We start from the raw sequence: 25,609 nt of genomic DNA, 5'->3' as shown, positions 1-25,609 counted from the left end.
AATTTAAGCTTAGCTGAGCTTTGTTACACCAAGACTGCTGTTCAACTGCCACACTCAGTGGCAACTAATTCTGGGTGAGGGGACACTGGAAGTAAGACTCCTTGTAACAAAACACTTGGAAGATTACAAACATGTCATTAACTACTTTCACAATATTGCAAACGATAGCAACGACATCTACAACTCGTACACAGTTATCCCCTCCTGTTCTGAATGGTCTATTTGAGTCACAAGTGGGCCATTATGATGCAGATGCATTATCCTATGTACTTTTTTCAGTTGTGATGTGTTTGCATCAGTTTTTTCTGAAAGCCTTTTCACAATTTACTATAAAGGCAAGTGAGTCTTTCACAAGAGATGTTTAATCTGACCAATTCAAGTCATTTTCATAAGGAAATGTTGAGATATTACCTTAAGGCCCAGGGAGTCTATATTCTTCTCCCAGGTATGTTAGCTGGTGTACATTGTATGTAAATGTAATGCCTACCACAGACCCTACATCCAACATAAAATATATGTTGTATGTGTTGTACAATGTATGCATCAATTTCTGCAGCTTTCTTCAACTCAACTGGCGTGTAAGGTCCCAGTCCTTTCAATTTTACTAAAAGTTACCTTACGGTCAGATTGGACGGCTAGTTGCAAGTACTTTGCCCTTCATCCATGTGTTTATGAGTTTTCTTATGACTCCAAGACAACATAAATGCATATAATCTAAGGGAAACATTGTAACCCTTTTCACTATACCACCCAAAGGAGACGATATTTGATTCAAGTGGTGGTCTTCATCAGTCATTAAGTGACAATTAGCATCGGTTCTTAACTTTGCATTAACTTTTCATCCTTCCACTCACCACCTTGAACACATTTATTACAACCAGAATAACCATTATGAGCCTTTGTGTTTTTAATGAAAGCTTTTGCAGGTGCATCACACACAAATGGACATACTTTGAGTGTCAGCCATTGCAAATAAGTGTCATTCTTCAAAATGTGAATAAATGGGCCTTAAAACTGATCAAAACTTTTTGGCTTTCTAAGACAATGCTGAAGTCTACCGCTTTTGAAAAGGGGGAGTCCATCTATATTAAACTGCAGTGTTATTTAATTAAGCAGTCAAGAATAAAGATAGCCATGACACCAAACCTATCGCCAAGCCAAAATGATGGTAATCCCCACCATCCACTATCATAGTTCTTATTGGACCTTGCATCCTGAGAAATGCGCTGGCACCATTATATATGCTTTATATGGTATATTATATAGAGTGCAGTTATGCACCTAAAGAGGCTGAAAATGTAGAAGCCAAGTGTCATAAACTTGTTATTTAAAAGGTCAGTATCAGTATTATCTGAATCAACAGCTGATGCAGAGCAGCCAGAGCTCTCAAAACTAGTCGTGAGCTTTGTGTAGTGATAAAGAGTTTACACTCACTTCTGAACTCAGCACATAGCCCCTTTCATCTGCGTTACAATAGTCTGAAATACCAGACACCACTATCACTCTTGGGTGCTTAACTTATCCACTGATACAGCTACGTCTACTTGTAAGTTTTGTGTGCTAACCATCTCTTTAACTGCTGGAGTATCTCTGTGGGGTTCGAGCGTCAGGAGCAGCGCTCGTCACAGTTCTCTCCCTCATGCACAAGATCACACAAAGAGTTCTGCCTGGTGTCTAATGCTTTTTGCCGTTGTAGTAGAATTGTCTCTGATTGTTCCAGCGAGTTTTGTGCTAGACAGACCCATCAAGTGTTAGTTCTCTCCACAAGAATGCATTGCCAATGTCAGAGGAGAATGGCCAGACTGATTCCAGCTGATAGGAAAGCAAGACTGAAAATAACCACTCATTACAAACGAGGTATGTGCAAGAGCATCTCTGAAGGCACAACACATTGATCTCCCCCAGTGTAACTTTTGTTACATAAGAACAGGTCACTGAGGCTACAACTCACAAGGGTTTACCAAAACTGGAAAAGTGTAATCTTGTTTGATTAGTTTCAAGGATGATTCGTCCTGCTCTCCATCAGCAGGTGAGTGGTGATTAAAATAATCCTATTCATGCCAAGGGGAAATTGAGAGACAATGCTTAGACTGTTAAATAATTGAAAGTATGATCTCTCATATTAATTATAACAGTTATTAATGTTCTGGTTACTTATAGGATATTATAGCCATTTCTGAAACACATTTGTGGTGTTCCTAATATTTTGCCTCACCTGGAAGGCATGGAGAAATCCTTTTCACCAAGAACCAAGTGCCTTAAAACATTATTCATAAGATATGCCCTTTTAGTAACAAAGCCCTTGATGGTTTCATTTTTAGTTACTTTCTCTGCAGCCCAAAAAAAATTCAATTTCTTTTACAATAAACTGTAATAGAGACAATTGGAGAGAAGGAAAACCAAACAAACAAAACAAAACAAAAAAAAAACAAAAAAACACAAACACACATAATACAGTGTTTAATTAGTAAAACAGCTTATCAGAACACACATTTGGGCAGTAATTGTACATTACAGGCTTAACAGTAGGCTTCTTCAGTCTACATCATTAGTATGGGAATGGGTGTCAAATAAGGGCACAAGTGGTCATTCCCACCCCCCCCAACGTGGGTCATCGAAGGTTGCATTAAATTCATGGCACAGTTCCACACATTACATCAGCACTTCATCCATGAGACGTTCACTCTGCCAAACAAGATTGATTCCCTGTGCAGAGGGTTAGGTACAAAGAATATCAGAGTGAACTCCATCACCTCATTGGTAAACAGCAAACGTTTTCTTGTCTCGAGCTGTTGTACAGACCACATTTAACCAAACATCATATGAGAGCCCATAGTGTTTATCACAAGGTTTCTCTCGCCGTGTACACATAATGTAAGGCTGCAGGCAGTGTAGCATCAGAGTTTATAAGGAAATGAAAGACGAAGAAAGCAAAGCTGCATTGGTAAAGTTCTGATTAGATTTACGCCCAAGGGGGCCGCCGTTAGATATTGTTATATTGATGTAGGGTGCAGCTAATAAACAATGGGTCAATTTTAAGTAAAGAGATTCTTAAGATGGGTTTGTGGTAGTGTAGAAAGTCTTTTACGTTCAGAAAAGGTATCACTGAAAGGGCTTGTTTTCACCCCAACTTTAAACCATCACACAATCTATGTTTGTATCTGCTGCAAACAAAAGCAAGAAGAGAAAACAGCCTTGGTCGAGTTCTGGTAATACTGAAAATGCTCCCGAAACAATTAGAAGTTCAACAACAGCAATTTGATAATCATTCACCTCGTATAATGTCTTAATAAAAATAAAATTTAGCGCAAAAAAAAAAAAAAAGTTAATGTAAGAATCTTTGGATTGTTGAGTGTTAGCCACAAAAAAGGAAATTTAGTTTCAAGTAATACATGAATAAATACAGGATATAATCGTCAGCACTAGTTACCTCCACCACAGACATAACGCTTTTGTTGTAGTTTCTTATATTAGCAGGATTACACAAAAAGAAAAAACATGAAGTCAGATTTTTCTGAGACTTTGAGAAGTAGAAAACGAGCAAAGGAAGAATTTATTACATTTTGTTGGACATCAGGATTGAGCGGTGGAGCTTCCCCTTTAAAACAGCCAATTGAAAATTAGCTTAGTCACCTGTTAGTCATTTGTTAAACTAAGCTGAGCTGTCTACACTGGCAGTCTATCACATGTTGTTTCACAGCTGTATTATATTTATTGTGCTAATAAATATACTTTGTACAGCATATGATGTGTACATGAAGTTATATTTTTGTAAAGCTGCATGTTAAGGCTATGGTGCAGCTACAGCACAGACTTAACACAGGACTTCAAATCAAACTTTAGGATTCCATGTAAAGAACACCATCTTTTTGTCATTTCATCTTTTACATAGCCGTATTTTCCGCACTATAAGGCGCACCTAAAATCCTTTAATTTTCTCAAAAACCGACAGTGCGCCTTATAATCCGATGCGCCGTATGTATGAATTCTGGTTGTGCTTACTGACCTCGAACCAATTTTATGTGGAACACGGCGCTCAAAAATCTTTCCAAAAATGTTTTAGTACGACTTTAGTAAGCTATGAAGCCACACCGCTTGATGGTAGTATTACGGCTACCGTAGTCAGGAGCCAAAACTCTGTTCGCTTCAGGTCCCAAAATCAAACGAACACTGCGGCATCATTGAGAGTTCAAAACTGTCTAAATTCTTTCATCTTTTAAAAAAAAAAAAAAAAAAAAAAAAAATTATCAGCGTTGCTACTTTACCAGGTATAACGATTAATTTTAGCATCCAGGCATCCATGAAAACAGAATTTATTAAATTTAACTGAGTTAGAAGTTAGCAGGAAGTTAGCTCGCTAGTTTCCACCTAAACATGATGTAGGCTACCATGTTCTGACTGAGAGATTTCTGAAAAAACTAAAACGTACAGCTCTGCCATCACTTCCAACATAAATGAAGACAGAAAACTAAAAAGCAGTGACGTTTGTAGGGTTACTGAATCGGCCTACTTGGTATAATGATTTGCTACACGATTGCTAGCGACACAGCTATGTTAGCATAACATAAACACAGTGAAGCTGGAGGATGAACGCTAACTTTTTTCCCCACTCGAGTAACATGTAAGGTTAACGTGAGGGTTCCCGATGGTTAGCGACAAATGAAATCGCATGGCAGGATGCTGTAAATGGACCAAACTTCAGTCAGGAGAACAACTGAGATAATCCATCCACAATACGAGGTTAGTCTGCAACAACATGGGAATAGAGCAGCTGCAAGTGAAGTCGGTATGCCTTATGTATGAAAACAGACCCATTCATCGACAGTGTGCCTTATAATCCAGTGCGCCTTATGGTCTGAAAAATACAGTACTCCTTTACTATTAAATAACATGAATTTGAGCATGGTGGTTTTTGAAAAATGTTTTATTGGAGTATTAGTCTTGGCGAAGATCCTTCCTCTGAGTCATCTTTTTGTTACTATGTAGATTAAATTAGCAGTGTATTAATTTAATTGTGTCATACAAGTACGCATGTTAATCAAAGCTATGTACTTAACCGATTGTGCATTGAATTGCATTTTTGGAATGACTGAACAACTCTTAATAGAGAAGGCCAACATAATTGGCACATATATAAAATATGTATATATTCTTTAAATATATATTTTGACTACATTGAAAAAATCTGTATGCACAGATAACTTGTTTTTAATTAAAAATAATAATAATTTACCCTAGCTCTAAGAACAAAACAAAAACACAAACAAGCAAAACAAAAACAACCTACACTTGGTCAAGCACATATTTCAGTGGATAAACTATGTAGAGACAAGTTGAGCTACAGATTTCATCAGTCTCCATCAGACTCAAAGCAGATTTATTTTTTTTTTTTGGGGGGGGGGGGCTCTCACCAGAAAAGGGGGAAAACTAGTATTTTGAAGTGGATTGCAACCACTGAAAATATTTTAAGCTCCAATCCAACATGGCCAGAACAAAGTTTCAAAATCAAAGGCTGGACATGTTGGCATTTCACTGTCTAACAGTCCAGATAACTGCTACTTAAAATACCTTTTGATATAATTCAGCTTGTTTAAAAAAAAAACAACAAAAAAAAAAAAACAAAAAAAAAAAAAAAAAAAAAAAAAAAACACACAAGTCAAACAATGCAGGTATGTTAAACAGTGTAGTGGAAATGAAAGTGAGATGACTGCATGAAGGGTGACTAAAGAGGTTAGAAGTTTGTGCTTCGCTTATTCTGCAGTGTTTGAGAAATTGCTTGTCAACCCTATGTTGCTAGCTCATTTTTTTCCCTGTATCGATAACGAGAGGCGTTGGCAGAAATGAAAGACACACACACACACACACACACACACACACACACACACACACACACACGACAAAATGACAAGTTTTGCAGGTAGAGTCTGGTCTTTCACACTGGAGGGTAAAATGTAGCAAAGACAATGCTTCCATTGTGCTAACCTGTTTAAGCAACTTTTATTACTCCACCATTCACAAAAATAGACTACTTGGAATTTACTTGCTGGTTTGACATCGCTTCCAGTGAACTGTTAGGGATATCCGGAAACTGATGGTGGCAGCTGATGGGCGGGGTAATGGAGCATGTCGATCTCCCATCCAGTTCTACATCCTGAGAATCAGGTTGAGGCGTGCATAGTCATCCCCATTTTTCTTTGTTAAATCTAAAAATGAATGTTTAAATTGTCAGACAGCCATAAAATAAATAAATACAAAACACAACCTGAATTGTATTGTTGCAGGTATACAATGTTCTCAAGCCCCAACTTCTAAATGATATCAATTTAGTTGAACTAGGTGCCCCTGCAATGGCTTCCAATTAATTTCAAAATTTTAATGATATTAATCACTTTTAAAGCATGAACTGGCCAGACTCCAGTATGAACCTCAATCTGACTTTGAATAGTAGCCAGCAGGATGGTCTGATTTCCCAAGAAGTGATTTATGAAAATCCTTTTACCGAGAGGACTGATCAAGTGTGTTGTCATTGTAAGCCAGACAAACCTTTGCAATAATGGAAATTTGTGTTGCAAAACAATACAATTAATTATAATGGAACCTGAAAAGCCTGTTTTAGACATGAGTAAAAAACAAATTCCTCACTGTGGTTGCTTGCTCCTCTTCTCTTTAAAGAGAGCCCACAGTTTCTAATCTTACTACCACAAGTTCGCACCGTGTCAGCCGTCTCCTCCCCTTCGGTGTGCTCTCCATAGCGACTATACGTCTCCATGTCAGAGAGAGCACTCTCCAGTGCATCCTCTTCATAGTCAGTGTGGTAGTCGGATTCTTCTGATGCAAGGAAAGAGTGGGGGACAGGAAGCACACTGTGGGTGAATAAACTGGAATATTTGGAGTGTAGAATGGTGACAAATACACGTGGGTGTGCAGGTGCATAAGTCAGAACATTAGAAATGTCATACAGGGTGGACTTTGATGAGTGATGGATGACAAATTCATTATAAATAGAGAGAACAGGAATAAGAACAAGTTTGTAAATGCTTAGTTACTAAATTGCACAATAAAAACACGTTCCTTTTCCGTCAGCAGGTTTTACACTGAGGCTAACAAGTCAGTCTCCTGACTTGTTAGAATTCTGACCTAATAAAATATGACCTTTTGTTTGTGGGGTTGATTTGTTTTTCATTAGGTCAAGAATGACAAACACAAACATGGAGACATGAGCGTACTTAAAAAGTACTTTGAGTGTGGCTGAAAGCTGCAGTGTTGGAGTGTGTGTCAGTAGTTTTACCATCCACAAGAGGAGGTTTGACGGGCTCAATGCGGGACACAATTTCTGCCAGGTCAGTGAAGGAAGCATTGGGACATGTCACCACCTTTTAAAAAAAAAGAGCCACAGTCAGTTACAGGGACTACTGAGGAGGCATTATGGAATTTTGTCTTTGAATACGCTTCCAAACTGTGTGCCAAGAAACACTATAATGGAGTTGTCCTCCTCTAGATTGCTGTGTGTTGGAAATTACAGCAAAGTATAATGGAAACTAACTGCATGAAAAAAAAATCTGCTGCAGACTTTTGTGCAATTTCAGCTTTTCAGTGAAGCACATCTGGTTTTGCCTTTTTTAAAAGCTCGGCTAGTCCCAAAACCTTGGTTATGTTTTTAAGTCTTGATCTGCATTTTGTGCATCCACACAAATAAATAGTATCAAATGTATCACAGAAGGAGAAGCATTGCATCCCCTGGTTGTTGTACTCTCCAGTAGCATCTGAAAATAGAAATGCATTCATTAACTGTGTGGGATGCCTATTGTTTAAAAGAATGAGAACAGAAGCCATTTAGTCTTAAACATTACGGCCTCAGATCTGCAATCATAAAAGTGGCTCCATCCTGTTTTCAGCAATTGTTCTGTTGCCTGTTATCAGGGAGGGGGAGGTTGCCAGTGTGAGTCCTGCTGTTTTACCCTTCATCCTTGTGTTGTTGTTCAAACTGGGAGTAAATAACTTCTTCATCATTCTCGTCATCTTTTGGTTAGGAGCTTTGTCTTTCTGTGACATTGCTTGGAACAAATCTGGTGCACAAAAATCTATTTTTGTGTACATTAAAAGCAAATTCATAGTTTTATTGTTATTACTTTATCAGAAAAAAAAAAAAAAAGAGCTTAAGGTCTAAAGTGGTGCACTGTTAACAGCAAGTCATATAGCACAACCAATAAAATGTGAGAAAATGATCCCAAAATAATTAACCAACCAACTGGTCAATTCAATGTGAAAGGACTGCAAGTGGGGTGTTAAGCTCACTTTAAGATACCATTTATTTATTTATTTATTAAACTCTGGATGCAAGGAACATGGATTTTGAAGATAATTAGTCAGACTCGTAAGATTACTCAAGACCATAAACTACAGCAGAGAAGTGTTCTCCTCCTCGAGCTTCCCTTTTGTAGGAAATAGCTTTTATACCCTCTCATCATTTCCTGACACATTTTGTTAACAGCTGTATTCTTATAAAGGGATTTGTAATAGGACTGCTTACAAGTCCATTTGTTGCATTTACATTGGATTCAGAGGAGTGAGATTTGAATATAGCTACTTACTAGTATTTCATTTTTAATTTGCATCTCAAAATCTGGCTGCTAAAAGCTAGAGAACAAAAGTTTTCAATGTCATTACAACCCTAAAGCAAATCATTTTAAAACAACTTGATTAAGTTTAATATACTATATTGTATTGCATCACCATATTTTTGTGGTTTTACATCAAAGAAAAGTCTATACTCTGCTGTTGATTTTTATTGAACTCTTTCATGTTCTAGTCCTTTTAAAAAGTTTTTAATGACATATTTTTAGCGACTGATGCTGGGGACTGTGTTGTTCTTGTGCTTTTAGATTTGACAGCTGCGTTTGATACCGTGGATCATGCCATTTTATTCTCTTGTTTGGAGCACTGGGTGGGCATTAGGGGCACAGCACTGAAGTGGTTCAGGTCCTACTTGACGGGGCGAACTTTGTGTGTCAGCCTTGGTGACTATGTGTCGTCCTCCGCTCCCCTCTTGTGTGGTGTCCCACAGGGCTCAGTTCTAGGCCCCCTCCTCTTCTCTTTATATCTGCTTCCTCTTGGTTCTGTACTGAGAAAGCACGGCATTCCTTTCCACTTTTATGCTGATGACTGTCAGATCTATGTCCCTCTAAAGAAAAAAGGCAGATACCTTACACAGCCATTACTTCAGTGTCTCGATGACATTAAGGCTTGGATGTCTGTTAACTTTTTAAAATTCAATGATAAAAAGACAGAGGTGATGGTTTTTGGTAGCTCCACTGAGACCCCCAATGTGTATGTAGATTCCCTGGCACAGTATGTTAAGCCAACTGTCACAAACCTGGGGGTCAAAGTGGACTGTAATCTGAAGTTTGATAATCAAATTAAGGCAGTAGTAAAATCTAGCTTCTTTCACCTCAGGCAGCTGGCAAAAATAAAGCCAATTCTTTCACGGCAGCACTTTGAGACAGTGATCCACGCCTTTGTTAGCACTCGGCTGGATTACCGTAATGCACTTTATATTGGGGTCAGTGCATTATATATTAGTCATCTACAGAGGGTGCAAAATGCCGCAGCTCGTCTTTTAACAGGCACTCGAAAGTTTGAGCACATTTCCCCCGTTTTAGCTTCACTTCACTGGCTGCCCATTTCTTTTAGGATTAATTTTAAAATTCTTTTATTTACTTTTAAAGCTCTCCATGGCCTAGCTCCATCTTATCTCTCCGAGCTGCTACAGCCTTATACACCCACCCGCTCTCTCAGGTCAGCTGATCAGCTGCTCCTGAAGATACCCAGGACTGGGCGTAAACTTAGAGGAGATCGTGCTTTTGCTGTAGCAGCTCCCAAACTGTGGAATGAGCTTCCTTTAGAGATTAGACAGGCCAGTTCTTTATCTGTTTTTAAGTCACTCTTGAAAACCCACCTCTTTACCCTGGCCTTTGACACCACGTGAGATGTTGGTTTTTTATTTTAGTTGTTTTTAGGTGATTCGATGCAGTTTTAACATAGGGCTGTTTTAATTTTATGTGTTTTATTTATTTATTTTGCTGTTTTTTGTTATTCTATTGTTTTAACTTATTTTCTGTACAGCACTTTGTTCCTGTGCTGGATATTTTAAACTGCTTTATAAATAAAATTGGATTGGATAGTGTATGTCCATGTGTTGTTCACTGCCAACATCCTTACATTGCTTCTGCTTTGCGTGTTGTGGAACTCTTCTTGATGTCTGTCTTTCAGCATTTTTTCCACCACACCACTGCGACGCCACACATCAAACACAGTCTTGCCATGCTGGTACCCCACCTCCTAAAAATCACACAAACATATTCACATATCAGTACCATTTTCTATTTGCCAAAAAAGTTATTTTTAAAAGTTGGTCTAGTGCAGGGGTAGGCAACTCCAGGCCTCGAGTGCCGGTGTCCTGGAGGTTTTTGATGTGTCCATGACCCATCACAGCTGATTTAAAGGGCTAAATGACTCCTCAGCATTTCTTGAAGTTCTCCAGAGGCCTGGTAATGAACTAATCATTTGATTCAGGTGTGTTAACCCAGGGTGCGAACTAAAACCTGCAGGACACCGGCACTCGAGGCCTGGAGTTGCCTACCCCTGGTCTAGTGTTTCAGATAATGAAAAACTTTTGTCTTACAACATCTGAAAGTTTCAATACTTGTTCATGATCAGGGGTAAAAGAGTTCAGGTGAAAACAAATTTCTGAAACTTACAGCAATTTCATCAAACTTGCCAAACTCTAGTGTACGGTATCTGTCGATTGGAGGTCTGATATACTCGCAGTAATCGCTGCTCTTCACAGACTCCAACTGTCTCACACAGCACACATAGGCCAGCCGAGTCTGAATCTCTGCCATGTTTAGCACCTGTGGAAATTAACTTATAAATCACTGAAATGATTTCCAAAAATATCCTTATTTTTATTGATAGAATTAAAAACATTGCTGCACAGCATGGTGTGTCTTTACTCTTAATCAATCCATCACCTTAACTTTCTCAGCAAGGGGGTTAAGGCGTTTCCATAGCAGCCACCAGCCTGAGAGTGAGTCGCCGTAATTAGTGAGATTTGTTTCATCCCGGCTGCCCACATCAATAGCTATTACCACTTTGGCCCCCATGGAGCGCGCAACATCAGCTGGGAGAATCAGGGGAAGAAGACATCAAGACAAACAGCATACAGTACTGGTAAAATTAAAAATATATTGCTATAAGCAAACAGCTGAGCAACTACATCAAAGTACGGCTACTTTTGATACTTAATAAGGGAAGGTACAAACTGAATGTAACAAACCAGGCAGGTTGTTGATATAGCCTCCATCCATCAGCAGGTGTCCATCTTTCGGGTCACACAGAGGAGGGAGATATCCCGATAGAGACATGCTAGCACGGACATACCGCCATAGAGAACCTCAAATAACAAACAAGCAACTTAAACTTACTTAAAAGGCATAAAGCCTAACTGCAAGCAACCAATATGAATCAACCGAAAATTAATCAGACTATTAAAAAGAGTCAGTTCATCTATGACCACAAAAAAACAATTCAGAAAACTCAATGAAGACCAGAATGATTCTTTCAAAATAAATAAACTGAACACTGTATTTACCATCAGTGTGTACTCTCATGGCAGAGGCAGTGATGTCAGTTGTGATATTGAAATATGGGATCCAAAGGTCCTACATAACACAGAATTTACACTGGCCTCAGATCAGTATTCCAACAGCTGGGTCACACCTACTGTCATTTAGCTCACCTCAATCTGTTTGCTTTTGAAGACGTTGTTTATGCCAGAGTTGAAGGAAGCACCAGAAAACATGGATGTGATTGGATATGTCAAATCCAAGACCTTCCTAAATACTGAAGTCATTTCCTACAGGAAAAGCCAAAAGAGTCAAATTAAAACGAGGTTCAAATAAATGTTTCCCACCTCTAAGCCACTCAAGATCTTTTTGCTTAAGTGCAAAGCAGAATTAATCCCTAAAAGTTGAACTTCATTTTAATACAATTCTCACCTTATACCCAGGACTGCGCAGCAAAAAAAAAACAAAAAAAAAAAAAACCCACACACTTTTTGTCATATTTTGTCTGACAAGTGTACATTTCTCAATCATTTGAACAATATTGACTATACAGTTTTGCCATATCATAGCATCCAAAATACCGGTATCAATACCGGTAACAAGCCCTGCTAGTTGTCAATACTGTGTCACGAGTATTACACTATAAAGCTACTTCTGGCATTTTGCCTCAATGCCTTCAAAATACTGCAAAACTAATTTTGACGCCACACCCCACACCCTTGGCCAATTTGTTCACTCCAGCTTGTAAGCTAAAATGCTCATCTGTAACATTACCTGCATGTTTAACTTTCATGTGTTCTAGCTAAGATTTAAGATATAACACATCAACACTGTCAACTTGTGAGGTGGGGCTAACTTTTAGAGCAGAAAACCCAGGACAGTGATGTCAAATTCACTTTGATCTTAGCAGGTTGGACCAGTGAAACATGATAAATGTGTTAAGTTAAAGAAAAAGTTACGATAGTTCATTACACAGGCAGTCCAGGACACAGGCAATAGTTGAAAAATTTACTTTCCTGTCATTTAACTGTTTACCTGTTAGTTAATTACTTTGATGGATGGGTAGTCTTTACCAATAGGAAAACTTATGAAATTATAGTGGACTGATTCTGGCCCCCGGGACTTATGTTTAGACATCCCCATCTAGGGTTAAAGGGTTACCTAACATGGCACAGTTTCAGAGTACTCCCTTTCCTTGTTGATCACTGTGATAACTTTTTACATTATTGTGTCTTTTCCACATGCAGTAAGTGAACATAAGAATGAGCGGAGCTTGCAAACACAGATCGATGCATACTAAATAGGGATACAGCTGAAGTGTTACATCTAAGGCTACGTCCACACTAGCCCGAATAGATTCAGAAAACGCTCCGCGTCCACATTAGCGTTTTCAGTCGTTTTCACAGAGTTCTGCGTCCACATTGAAACGGCCGAAAACGCTTACGTTCCAGTCCTGCGCGAGACGCAAGAAGATTCAGCCTGCCTCATTTCTGTCTGCCATTTATTTACTTTCCGGCTCTTTGAAACGTCATGGCAAAATGTCGAGGAAAAGCACAGTTTTTTTGTTTGTTTGTTTTTTTTAAATGGACTAACAATGAGGTGGAGTTGTTGCTGCGAGTAACACAAAAGTACAAAGTTGCAAAAGCAAGTGAGAATTAAAGAATTTGAAGAAAAGCGATCTGAAGCAAACAAACTGATATTAATCTTTAATAGGGCTGTCAAATTAAGCGCAAACAAAACAATTGCTGTATAATGCCCTCCGCTATCTTTGTTTAATTGGTCACATGACTAACATGCATTATCGTTTTTGAAAGTCTCCATTTTCGCTGTCCACACTGCGACGCATAAGAACAGTCTTCAAATGTATGAGTTTTCGAGAGCGTTTTGAAAACGCTGCATTTACTTTCGGTGCCGTCTCAGTGTGGACGGGAGGCCAAAACGGAGAGAAAACGATGCGTGGATGTAGGCCAAGTCATTCTAAGGCAGAGAGCTACTCAATGGCAGGAACAGGACTTGTACGTGATATGAAATGGTGGTTAATGTGCTCAGCATGGTTTATCAAATTAAAAGCAGAACTGAGATCTAAACTGGATTAGACTTAAATCATTTCAGGAAGAAAGTCTCACATCCATGTATAACTAACCCAGTTTAAAGCAAGTTTAAAACATACTCTAGATTGCTATCATTAAAAGTTTGACACTGATCAAATTCAAGACTTCTCTGCTCAATGTCATTCCAGGAAACCACACCTCCATTTTATTATTTATTTTTTAAGCAACATTAGAAGGGGGAAAGAAAAAAAACGAAAACTCAAAACAATTATACTGTGGTTGAACTTGGAGTTCTGGTAACTGCCTCAGAAGTGACTTTTAAAGAAAGAATGGGACAACGTCTGAATAGTTTATGGAAAACAAAGCAAAGCAGATGTCAGTGCATTCAGAAAGATTTAGATCTGAAATACTACAGCAATTGCCACTTTGACGCTTACCATAGCCCATTCTCTAGCTCTTATCCTCAAGCGACTGTGGCTACGGTCCTCTGCATATAGAGCGCCCATCAGGGAGCCAATTGATGTTCCGCCAATTAGGTCTACGGGGATGCCAGCTTCGCATAGTGCACGCATTATACCCACTTGAGAACAACCCCTGGTTAGAAGGGTGGGGGAACAAACATGGAAAGTGAAAAATTTTACAAAGAAAAGACTGACATAAATAACCAGCATCATTAGGAGCTGATGTTGTATAATGTCGTCTTTAAAATTATGATGAGAAACAAGCATGTGACAAACATTACCTGGCCCCTCCTCCTCCCAGGACAAGAGCAATAGCATTGCCTGTAAGAACACGAGCCAGGCGGGAAAAGTCAGAATGGCGATCTGCTGGTTTCTCAAACACACGCTGATACAGCTCCAACTGCAAAAAAAGCAAAGTACTGCTAAAAGAAGATGATGAAACAAGTGGGATAAGAATGAATGTACTGATGTTGAAAGACAGGAAATAAGAAAAACTACAAAATGCGAAGCTGAGGGTGGATCTGAAGGGGGGGGGGCTTTTAGACACACAGCACATTCTGGCCATGTCTTCCATTCTCACCAGTTTGGGCTGGCTTCGTTTGGAGAAGACCCTTCGGGGACAGGCAAGATGGAGGTGTCTGGAAATCCAGCTTCGCATGTTGAGCCAGTCTGCGGTTCCTTTGGGTGCAGGACCATCTTCTCTGTGCAACAGCACAAGCTGCTTCTGCGCACGCACTGCACTTCCTTCCAACATACGCTCCAACTACAGAGAAAGCAGCACAGATATTTGTTATCTTTAAAAACTGGAGTGAAAAAATAAGCAGAAAAAAAAAAAGTTCCACTAAATATGTATTTTAAATAAATAATGTTCTGGTTCAGGCATTCTTGTGTGACCAACAGGCCCTGCATCTTTTTAAGGTATAGCGTGTCTGTAACATATACACCACCTTTCATGTGTGCCCTGAAAGATAAAATAAAAGATGGAGATACAATTATACAGGGACAGATTACACAAGCAGACTACACAATTTATTTAAAACAAAAAAACAAAACAAAAAAAAAAACAAAAAAAAAAAAAAAAGGGCAGCTCATTGCTTTTGAGATTATTCTCCACATGAACTGTTTACCTGCATGAAGTCAAAGATTTGTCCAAGTCATTTCTGAACAAAACAGAAACCAGAAAGCTTCCAGTATCAAACTTGCCAATTTCATACAAAACTGTTTTTAATGAACTGCAGAATCTTTGTTAACTCAGTTATTTACCCTGCAGGTGCATCTCACCACACTGCCGCTTTCAGGTATTTTTCTGATTTGCTGGCAGAGGTGACAAGAAGCCACATTCACAAATTATTGTGAATGTGGCTTCACAGTAATTTGGGAGTGTCTTTGCATGATTTGAAAGTGTAGCTCTAACAGCTCCTAGTAATACACCTCTCTCTTCTCCTGGGAACCAGTGAACACCTCACCTCCCCTACAGTAGGGTCCTGCTCGCCTAATCCCACAATAATGATGCAGTCAGCCTGACGGATGCACCTCTGTGTCCACGGGGTCAGTGTGTAGTCAGTCTGGTAAAGAACTATGCGATGGATGTCTTCTTGTTGGCCCAGCCAGCTGGACAGACGGTACTCATGAACACTAAAGAGGAAAGGAGTCCATTAATGACAGGCAGCATTGCTTTGCTGGCAGCATCCAAGACATCCATTTTCCTCTTGTGCCAATAGAGCAAATTTTAGCAGAATTTAATGAGCGTGAAAGACAAAGCACAAAGAAAATAAAAACCAACAGAAAGCAGTAAGACACTGAAAAATACTCATTTTATTTGAGGTTTGAATAAGAGAAGATTGGACCTGCAAAATTGCATAAAATGTTTGAATATGGCCTAAAACATACCTGTCAAGTGCAGCAGCTCCAAGACGCTGTTTGATAATACCACTTGTCAGTAGAAGAGTAGGACCTTTATGTGAGAGATGATAGATTACACCCATGAATGTCTACTTCAAGGAGGTGTTACGTCCAGGTTAAAGACAGCTGAAAGTGATTTGATTTTGGTTCAATTACAGTTCAAATTAGGATGCAAATAGGAATCCAGAATTCTTAAAGGGAGAGCATTTCCATCATGGCAGCCCCTCTAATCATGCCTCCATGTCCTCGATAAGAAGTTTTGGAAAATGGCAACAGACTGGGTGAAGAGCAGCAGTAGGCTGGTCATATGTTTAAAATAAACAATCATCCATGACCTGAAGCGTTTTCTGTGTCGAGAACAGCAGTGAATGATTATAAGCCAAATTTGAGCTTCCATATCTCTTTCCATTCTTACCTATTGCAAGGAGTGCATGCTGCAGCTCTAGAGTAAAGGCAGTAAGAGGCACCTCTTCTGATACTGGCAGGACTGCCACAGTGGAGAGGTTGGAGGCTTGGTTTCCTGCATCCCACTTACTTCCTGGTGTGTGCAGGGCCAAACTGCGAGCTGGAGATGTGTTACAGATTTGCAAATGGTGAAAAACAGATTTAATACCAGAAATGATGGGAGAACCTAACCAATTAAAACATGTGTAGACCATGCATATGTTCAATCCAAAGTTTGTTTGTTTCCCAGCCCCTACATAAAGGACTTTCTGAGAAGTTTTTAGCAAGAGCCAAAGAAAAATTACAAACCTTATTAATTACAAACAGTATCAAAACATTTTCAGTTTATTATAATTAAACACAAGATATTTGTTTATCCATTAACAAACAGATGTGCCACACAATCACTCCCTTTATGGTACGTCAACAAAAACTGCCAGTATGTCTGAGCCAGGAAAGAGCCTGCAAAATAGGCAGCATAGCACACAGATGTACACACCTGTCAGAGGACCATTGACCTGCTGCAGTATCTTCTGTCCGAGTAAGTGGATCAGCCTGGTGACAACCTGAGATGCACATTTTATAATCAGCCCTGTTACTCAGATTCTGCAGTACAAAGTCATTTCCTGATTTTATTTTAAATGTTTATTGTGATGAGTTTCAGTGAATGCAACATGTTAATTTTTATTAGTTTGATTAAATGTATTAATTATCTGTATTATTTTCATGATTACTTCAAGTCTTTTTTTGTTTAAAGGAAAGGGACGGGTGAGGCAATAGCACTTGTTCTCTCCAGTAAAAAGGATTACTTTAACAGAATTGTTTTCAAATGAGATGAATTTAACACATTAGATTAGGCCTACCTGAGGAAATTTCCTCTTGATAGAGCAAAGTGCACCTTCTGGTAGCTTGGCCAGCTCAGAGTCTCGTACAGCGTGTACTGTGGTCGCTCTGTTCTGACGGGTCAAGGTCTCTACCTGCGCACAGACAAGTCATTAATTACACAAAATCCAAACAAAGCCTATCCAGGAATGCAAGTAAATAACTAATTGGACATCTTAATAAATAATTATATCAACATTTTTGTTATAATTTTATAAATAATAGTACAGAATTTATACCTGGAATTTGCCATTTCTGTATCAATTATTTCATTTAGGGCAGGCACTGTATATTCTGAACAGACATTGATTGTCTCCTTCGATTAAAAATAAATAAACAAATAAATAAGAATACATCCGAAGCTAAAAGGCTAAAATTAACCTCTACCCCTCATCTAAAACTGACATCTGAGCCATGCTAAATTTGTCTCACAATCACTATCACAGAAGCTCCAATGACAGCGTCTCTCCTCCAGGTAACAGTAACCATAGGATCCATTAACCCAGGTATTATTAGAAGTATTGAACCAGTCACACCAGCTGACAGAGAGGTGGATGAGTTAAACCAAGTGACTTTGCTTTACACAGGCTGAAAATACCATATAGAGTTTAATTTGAGAAAAACTTGGCAGAACTATTAAAATATTTAGAAGATATCTTAGAATCAGATTTGATCATTGTCATCAAATCATGTTTGTATAAAAATGTATCCCAAAGTCATGCTGCCCCCCCCCCCCATTTTCCCTTTGATTGTAATATGAAGTGCAGTAATTTCACACAATCCATTTATTACGACCCAAATCTTTTGACCAGTATTGAAGGTTAACAACACCCACACTCCTCTGGTAGTCTGGCAAATGAATTTGGTGCATGCTTTTGTCTAAATGCACTTTAGCTGTCCCAAAAAGAGCCCGAGACAAAGAGCATGAAAAAGATATAATTATCTGGATTTTTTTTTTTTTTTAATGCATATTCTATTTCAGCTGCCTTTTGGCTACATTTTTTGTTCTTTTTTCCCCCCTTTGTTTAAATATATCCCAAGATGTACTGGTCTTAGTCTGTATTTACTGAAAGTAGAACATACAGGAAATCCAGTCTCATCAGCCATATGCAGTATACTGACAGCTAATAGGCAGTTCCATTTGTGATATTAACATTGTTAACATTTTTTTTTTTTTTTTATATCTAACCTTTTAACAGGTTCTTATATGAAAACAAACAGCTAGTGTTGTTTGACACAACATGGATATTAATAGTCTTCCATCAACTCTTCCCCAGCTGTCTTCCCTCTGGCTGTCACCGTGCTTACCACTCCAATCAGGTCACCACGTCCGTACTCCCCTATCAACTCTTTCTTGCCATCCTCCTTCATGATTACTGAGCGCAGTCGACCACTCAGCACTATGAAAGTGCTGTCTGATTTCTCTCCCTGCCTGCAAAAAGAAAAAAATACAGATAACTTCAGTCTACTCCAAACAACTCACAATCACATTTCCAAATTCAGCTTCCCCTCCCTCGATTAGTATTTATTAACTTGTCCCACATGAACCAAGTAATGCCTGCAGTGTTACGAGTTGATTTCACACATGAGACACAAGGTCAGCAGAGGAATACCTGTAAACAGCCCTGCCAGCTTCAACAGCCATCCAGTCAAGAGCAAAGTCTATTTGCCTGACAAAAGATGACATCCTCTTCACCACAGCATGAGCAACATTCAGCACCACTTTGGGCTCCACTCGCATTATCCTAAAGAATAAAGAAGAATCCACAAAAGTAGAAGTAGCCATCTTTGTTTTCCCCTCCAACTCTACAGTGCTGAACATCACAACAGTGTGAGGATGTGTGTCCAGGTCACTCACTCATAAAAATGTGTTTTGGAAATAGAGAGGAAGCTGCAATCTCGCTGAGCTCGAACTGTAAATATGAGGGGCTCTCCGGTCAGAACAGCAAGGTGACCAACAAGCTCTCCGGGATGCGTTACAAACAGGCGCAATTCTTCTTCACGGTCAATCATCCGCTGGTAAACATGGAGGAGGCCAGAAATCACGAAGTGGATGCTCACCTCCTAAAACATCAAGAGGGAACGATTGAGAGAAAATGCTCAGATTTAACAGTCCGACTCTGAATGCTGTTAACAATCAGGTGGTGAAATACTGAATTCATGATTTTTAAGATGAGTAATACCTGTGTTGAAATTCAAATTCTACTGTTGAAAGCATTACAGGCAAGTCATTCCCAGTCATCCCTTAGATTTTTAAATGACTGATTAGTTTGTTTACTTTATAAGCTTAACCTGTTTCCCCTCTTGCGTATGACTCAGGATAGCCTTTAACCATATGATAGTATAAGGGGGCCGCATTCTAATTCTTCCCACAAGCAAGTTCACATGGACACAACTTTACATGCACACTAGTTTCCCAAGTCGACCCTCTGCAATGCATGGACACTGTCCAGTGGAGGCATAAATTAATCAAGAGCTGAAATGAAGTAAAATATTAAACAGAATGAAAAGTAGCTAGGTTCTAAGTTGTTGTTCCAACCTGATCTCCCTGACGAGCTACCACAGAGCCAGCTTTGACATGGTGGACGGTTACTCTGCCTTCAAGCAGACTAGGGTCCTGCAATAGAAAAAGACACTCTAAATATCCACTTATGATGACAAGACTGTGGATTTAACATTTTCCCACTTAACATGCCACAAAAATAAATTTAAAAGGGTGCATTGAAAGGATCAGAACACTGACACCAGCTGAATTTTCTCCAATTAACCCCTCACCTGCAGCTGGATGAGTCCCAGCAGGTCTTTCTTAGCAGCTTGGAGGATTGCACTGCTTTTACCAAGATAGGTAGCATCAGCGTGCCCTCCACTGTCTGTATAGTGAAATACTTCAGATGGTGTGTGTTGCATTGTCACACTCTTCTTCAGACTAGACTACAAAGATAGGCACAGGAGAGAAACTACTATGGAGGAAGTAGGTAAGATGCAGCAGATACTGTGCTATTGTGTTACATTTACACACAAGACCTGTCACCACGCTTCAATGTAAAAAGCAGACCTTACTTTGTGAGTGATAGGACTTGACGGAGCCTCCTCAATGGTAACTCGAGCTCGTTCGCAGGCCATGCTCAGGTCATTACCTGTAACTCAGAAAACAAAGGATTAGGATAACGAGTAAATCTGTGCAGGAAATTAATACAGCCATGTGGCATTTGATGATCGCTTATGTCCAAGGCAGTGACCCACCTGTGCATTCAGTGGGCATAGAGGTGGATCGCAGCTTCCTGGTTGAATGGCTGTCCTTTACACCATCTGCAAAAGTCAAGTGCCAGTACTGGATCAGTTTCAGTACAAGACAAAGCTGAAATTGAACGGCATGTAGTGCATGTTTGTGTGTGTGCTTGACCTGTCTCTGCAGTGTTTTCAGTGGTTCCGGCAGGTAATTCGTCCTGGAAGTGGAGACGTCGAGTCTTTCCAGTATTTGCTTCTGCCATCACATTGTTTATATTGGTCAAGGGCACTGCTTGACTCTCCTGTCAGTCAAGGAAAAAAGTAAATAAATAATAATAATAATAATAATTGCATCATAACTTGTGTGACACAGTCATCGTGACCATGTGTATGCACATAAATACTATAGGTGTCCTATAACAAATTCTGCTCCTACCAGATTGAAGAGCTCAGTTGTTAGGCCCAGATAGTTATGCAAAGCCAAAAAGGTGACTCTTTGGAGGCGCACCATAATTATCTGAAGAAGAAAAAAAAAGAAAAAAAAACCCTAGCTACAACATGATATGTAGTATATTCTGCTAATTGTTGCATGTTGTAGCTCCAAATTAGATGTTTAATTGGAGAAAAAACAAACACTACATAATGCAATCTGTTACCTGAATGACGCGTACAAGTGTCTCAGGGTACTTCTTAAACACTGACTCAAAGGCTGAAGCAGGTAAGCGTAAGATGGTGGAGCGAGTTGCAGCTCGTGCCGACACAGTTTTATATGGAGCTGGATAACCCTGGCAAAATCGAAGATAAGAATCAGAAATCTCATCCACATCTTTCACAGCTAAGTAATAAATTGGGTTAAGGATACTTTCCCCAAGGTTTATTACGTGACCTGCACGTGTACCTGTGCTTGCAGCATTTTAATGTGGCCTAAATAACTGTCAACACTTCAAAGCTCTATAACACAAGTGTGATAGTGTTTAAACGGTTTCTATGCAATGGCAACAAAGTAACAAGATATGAAAAAGTTATTCTATTGTAATAACTGATTTTTCTATACATTACATACGTGGTTTGAGTTCATTACTGCACAATCAGTTCCAAACAACATCAATCTGAGTGTGTGAAAAGGATGACAATGATGTATTTTAAGAAGAGAAAAACAAAGTTGAAAAGATGCAGCTTTAAATAAACAAATTACAGCAAATACAAAGTACATTAATTTTGTTTCAGGGGCATGAAGGTAATGAATAAACAAATCACACTGACACAGACACTTCAGAAGGCAAATGAGGACATAACCTAGAGAGAAAAAACAGGAGCTCACAGTGATAGTGTCCAGAATACTGAGCAGGCTGTGGACGCTGTCTCCGGGGAGGACATCCTTCACCACTGATTCTGTGCCATCCTGCAATACAGAAAAGAAGAATACAGGACATGATGCCAACAAAATAATATTAATAAGGTAAAAATATTTCACACTGTCTAAACAAATCTGCAGACATCTAGTTGGATGAAAGTAGGACTTCAGCTAAGTGGACATGATTAAAATTTAAGCAAGCCAACAACATATTGGGATGCCACTGACTTGTTGTGATGGCAAAAATAAAGTAGTTACTATTTATTCTACTGTCCTCTGGTGTTCATGGTTTATCATTAGACGTAAAACTGGAAAACAGAAAAGGCGCTGAAAATGAATGTAAATTAAATTAGGTACAGTTTGGAGCCAACCTTGCATCACACTTTTTAAAATGAACTTTAATAATGACCAGTGGGCACAGTTGTTAAAATTGCAATACAACTTTTGAATTTACCATTTTCTATATAAATTGATGTAATGTCACAGGTCAGTAGGGTTGGGCCATATCATACTATTCACGGTAATACCAGTATAATGTTAGGCAATGATAAGAAAATGAAATATCGGGTTGGAATATGGGTAAACACGCATGTGCAGTGCCTTTGTTTTCATACGCACATGGCGGCGACGGAAAATGAGAACGGCAAAAGCAGATTGTTGAATGAAACAGATGAACCAGAATTGTTTTGTAAAACTGGTACAACCTCAATGATGTGGAACTGGTTTGGGCTTTCATCTGTCAGATACACACCAAAGCACATTTTTTGGTAGAGCATGCAAGCAGGCCATCGTTATTACCAAACCGATTTTAGGTGGTACACCGCACTCAAAAAGCTGTCAAAAGTGCTTTAGTTCGACTTTGCTAAGCTACGAAGCCGCACCACTTGATGGATTGTCGGAGCATTATGTCTACCGTAGTCGGGAGCCTCGCGGAGTAATACGTACTGTGCTTCAACATAATATTACCGCATTGTGTGTGTGTGTGTGTATATAAAACCTTTTTTAGTTTTGTGGATATTATACATGGTTATGCTGAGGATATGTCAGCCAATTTGTACTGGAAATGCCTTTTGGTTAAACTGTCAGCAAGGAATTTGCACTTTTAAATGTTTATTTAAAACATGCCATATACAGGCCATATTGCCCTGCCCTACAGGTCAGTAAGAATAAAAAAAAACAAAAAAAACAAAACACAATATTACTTGCATAAAAAGAAAGAGGCAATAGAATTTCAAAGGTAATTAAGTTTCAAAATTAGCCTAAAGAGAGAGTCAAATGGAAGACAACAAATCATTCACATACATTCTCTTGTATGCACAACTCAAGTCTTCCATCCTGGACCACGTAGATGCTGTCATCATCATCTCCTGGTTTGAACAGGCTTTCACCCTCCTGTAGCTCAATAAACACCATATGTCGACACAGCTCCAGAAACAGAGGCTTCTCAAAATGGCCCAAGACCCTACAAGTTGAAGAACAAAAGCAATTTTAAAAAAAAAAGAAAAAAAAAGAAAACCCACACACAGACAAAATTGACTTGCCTACCTGACATTTTTCAGCATATACAGGACCTCAGAAGGCAGATTCGAGCTCTGCACTTCAAACTCTGTTAGATCAGCTTCCAGCAGGGAGGGAGGGGGTTCCTTGGGCTGCAGGGTGGGAGGGTCTCTCCGGATCCTCAGAATTCTGTCAGGAGGAAAAACAAACAAACAAACATGTACTTTAAAAATAAAACACTAATTTCACCAAAAGCCTTGAGTACATAGTATTTAAAAATGTGTTCTTTCATCATACTTGCGGGCTATGTTTAGAACTTTGGTTCTTTTTCGTATGCGCTGTGGTTGCTTTGATGGCGAGGGATGGGATGGAGAAGGAAGCGAGGAGAGTGTCTTAACCTACAAAACAATATTCAAATATATTTTGTTTATTGCGCGCAGAAAAAGAATTTTATCCAAAGTTGTACTTCTACTTAAGAAATATTAAAACTGATTTTTTATTTTTTTTTTAAACTGCTGTATTAAACATAGAAAGGCTGTTTGTCATTTATCATCAAGCCAAACTACTGAAGGCATTTTCAGTCATTGTGTATTAGGGTGAAACTATAGTCTTAGTAGTGTTGCCTATGAAATTAATAGGAAACTACAACTAGATGTTAACATCAAGTATTTCTGGACATCAACTGTTGGCATAAAAGCATTAAAAGCAAAATTAACTAGTTTTTATAGAGCAGATAACAATCTACTAGACTATACTAGTAGACTATACCAAGAGAGTGTGTATGAGCCATCAACAGAACTGGGAAGGGGAAAAAAAGAAAAAGACAACCTTTCGCATGATCTTCCTTCCATAGAAAAGCACTTTATCTCGTTTCCTGAATCGATAGTGAGGTACACCCGGTTGTTGATTACCTTGTCGGAAAATCAAAAAATATAATTCAGATAAACAACAAATGTCATTCTGCAGCAAGACTAAAAAAATATATATATAGATATATATCTATATCGCTATCTACCTATCATAGAATAAATATGAAGTTCAGCAAGAGGTCAGATGACTCACGGGCATGTTTGAATCTCCTGTAAAGGAAGAGCACCACAATTCCAATCAGCACAACTGCAACCATAGCTCCAATCAATACACCTGTAAGCTAGAAGACAAACAAGACTGATGAGGCAATAATATGATCACATGACAGCACAGTTACATAGAGTACAGCACGTTTGTAAAATTGTTTTTAGTCCAACTTTGCATCACAATTAAATTACCCGTATAACTCTAAGCAAAACGAGCTCTATTGAGTGGAAAACCGCCCGATTTGATAACACTGTATCCAGGGCCCTCATTTCTTGTACAAAACACAGGCACTCAATTTCCATTTCATACCATGCTGGTCTGCATCCTCTCCTCCAAAAACTGTGGCAGCCGTGCACGGAAATCAGTTCTGCTCATCGTTACCACCTAAATATAACACAACAGATTCAAGTAATACATGTTCAACACTGGTAGCTCCCAACTAACTCACTTTTCTCCTTTCAAACCAAGTTAGGAATAATTTTAAATGGAATTATGCGCTTACTGAACTGGCCATTTTGCACAGGTCTCCATCATCCTTTCCATGACACTCTAACCTATAAGACAAAAATCTCTATTAACGCTGAGTCTGCAGCCCAAAAATCACATGCCATCGAGGGGAACCAAAAGTTGCTGAGGAAAAGGCAACAATTAAGAAGGGGAACACGGATTTGTATGTTAGCAGCCACTCTCGCCATGTAGCGTCGTGTCGCCTTCTTAATTCATCTTAATAAAATTACCAGAACACGAATAGGTGTTATAATTAGCCAGTAACAAAGTAACTTTCGATAGACGTCAAGCTTTAGACGATTTACTGAATACGTCTGAATGGAGTAGCTAACGTTAGCTAAAATAACATTCGCTAGCAGCTGTCCAGCTGACTGAGAGTAGCTGCTTCACAAGTTATCTTGAAGAACTAAGATAGTCAAACTCTGTGAAGTTGACAGGGTGTAAAAAAACCACGAGGCTTACTTTTCGAGCATCCTGGGGTGCCGTTTTCAAGCTGATAACATAGCTAAACAGAAGCTAGAATAAAGTTAGCGAGAAGCTAACAAAGTTTTATGCTGTCAGTTGCTTAGCTCCGCCCTTATC

The 25,609-nt window shown here is 39.0% G+C and overlaps 1 protein-coding gene across 4 annotated transcripts; it reads right to left on the bottom strand.

The window, feature by feature from the left end:
• Positions 1-2,175: 2,175 nt before the first annotated feature.
• pnpla7a (patatin-like phospholipase domain containing 7a) lies at positions 2,176-25,604 on the bottom strand. Of its 4 annotated transcripts, none has more exons than XM_085279307.1 (36): positions 25,490-25,604; positions 25,023-25,074; positions 24,830-24,904; positions 24,506-24,593; positions 24,272-24,354; positions 23,741-23,841; positions 23,492-23,632; positions 23,249-23,408; positions 21,914-21,994; positions 21,249-21,377; positions 21,029-21,109; positions 20,768-20,894; positions 20,608-20,673; positions 20,425-20,501; positions 20,140-20,295; positions 19,904-19,981; positions 19,223-19,428; positions 18,978-19,109; positions 18,673-18,796; positions 17,346-17,459; positions 16,982-17,048; positions 16,454-16,603; positions 16,027-16,090; positions 15,603-15,771; positions 14,717-14,899; positions 14,418-14,536; positions 14,113-14,269; positions 11,798-11,914; positions 11,651-11,720; positions 11,336-11,452; positions 11,031-11,179; positions 10,758-10,910; positions 10,219-10,338; positions 7,289-7,373; positions 6,713-6,825; positions 2,176-6,203 (listed from the first exon to the last, which is right to left on the bottom strand). In XM_085279307.1, the coding sequence occupies exons 1-36, from the start codon at positions 25,498-25,500 to the stop codon at positions 6,198-6,200; spliced, it is 3,921 nt and encodes a 1,306-aa protein (XP_085135433.1). In that variant the 5' UTR covers positions 25,501-25,604; the 3' UTR covers positions 2,176-6,197. The 4 variants fall into 4 exon arrangements, with proteins under 4 accessions (XP_085135433.1, XP_085135432.1, XP_085135434.1 ...); XM_085279306.1 differs by having other exon boundaries at positions 2,177-6,203; positions 6,713-6,828; XM_085279308.1 differs by lacking the exons at positions 25,023-25,074; positions 25,490-25,604 and having other exon boundaries at positions 2,177-6,203; positions 6,713-6,828; positions 24,459-24,522; positions 24,830-24,902.
• Between the last annotated feature and the right edge of the window lie 5 nt (positions 25,605-25,609).

Source organism: Mchenga conophoros, linkage group LG7 (genome assembly GCF_057382185.1).
Source record: "Mchenga conophoros isolate Kocher_MC1m ecotype Shallow Benthic linkage group LG7, M_conophoros_male_GT1.1, whole genome shotgun sequence".
NCBI classification, from domain to species: domain Eukaryota; kingdom Metazoa; phylum Chordata; class Actinopteri; order Cichliformes; family Cichlidae; genus Mchenga; species Mchenga conophoros.
Note: the sequence above shows the minus strand (reverse complement) of the source record. Positions and strands in the feature narration are given on the sequence as shown.

Excerpts from the sequence above, each read along its gene's own strand:
- pnpla7a (XM_085279306.1), bottom strand. Across the intron at positions 14,900-15,602 it reads AGGACCCTACTGTAGGGGAG|TTGGAGCGTATGTTGGAAGG; the intron begins GTGAGGTGTTCA and ends CTTTCTCTGTAG. Across the intron at positions 14,270-14,417 it reads CTGGGAGGAGGAGGGGCCAG|GGGTTGTTCTCAAGTGGGTA; the intron begins GTAATGTTTGTC and ends CCTTCTAACCAG.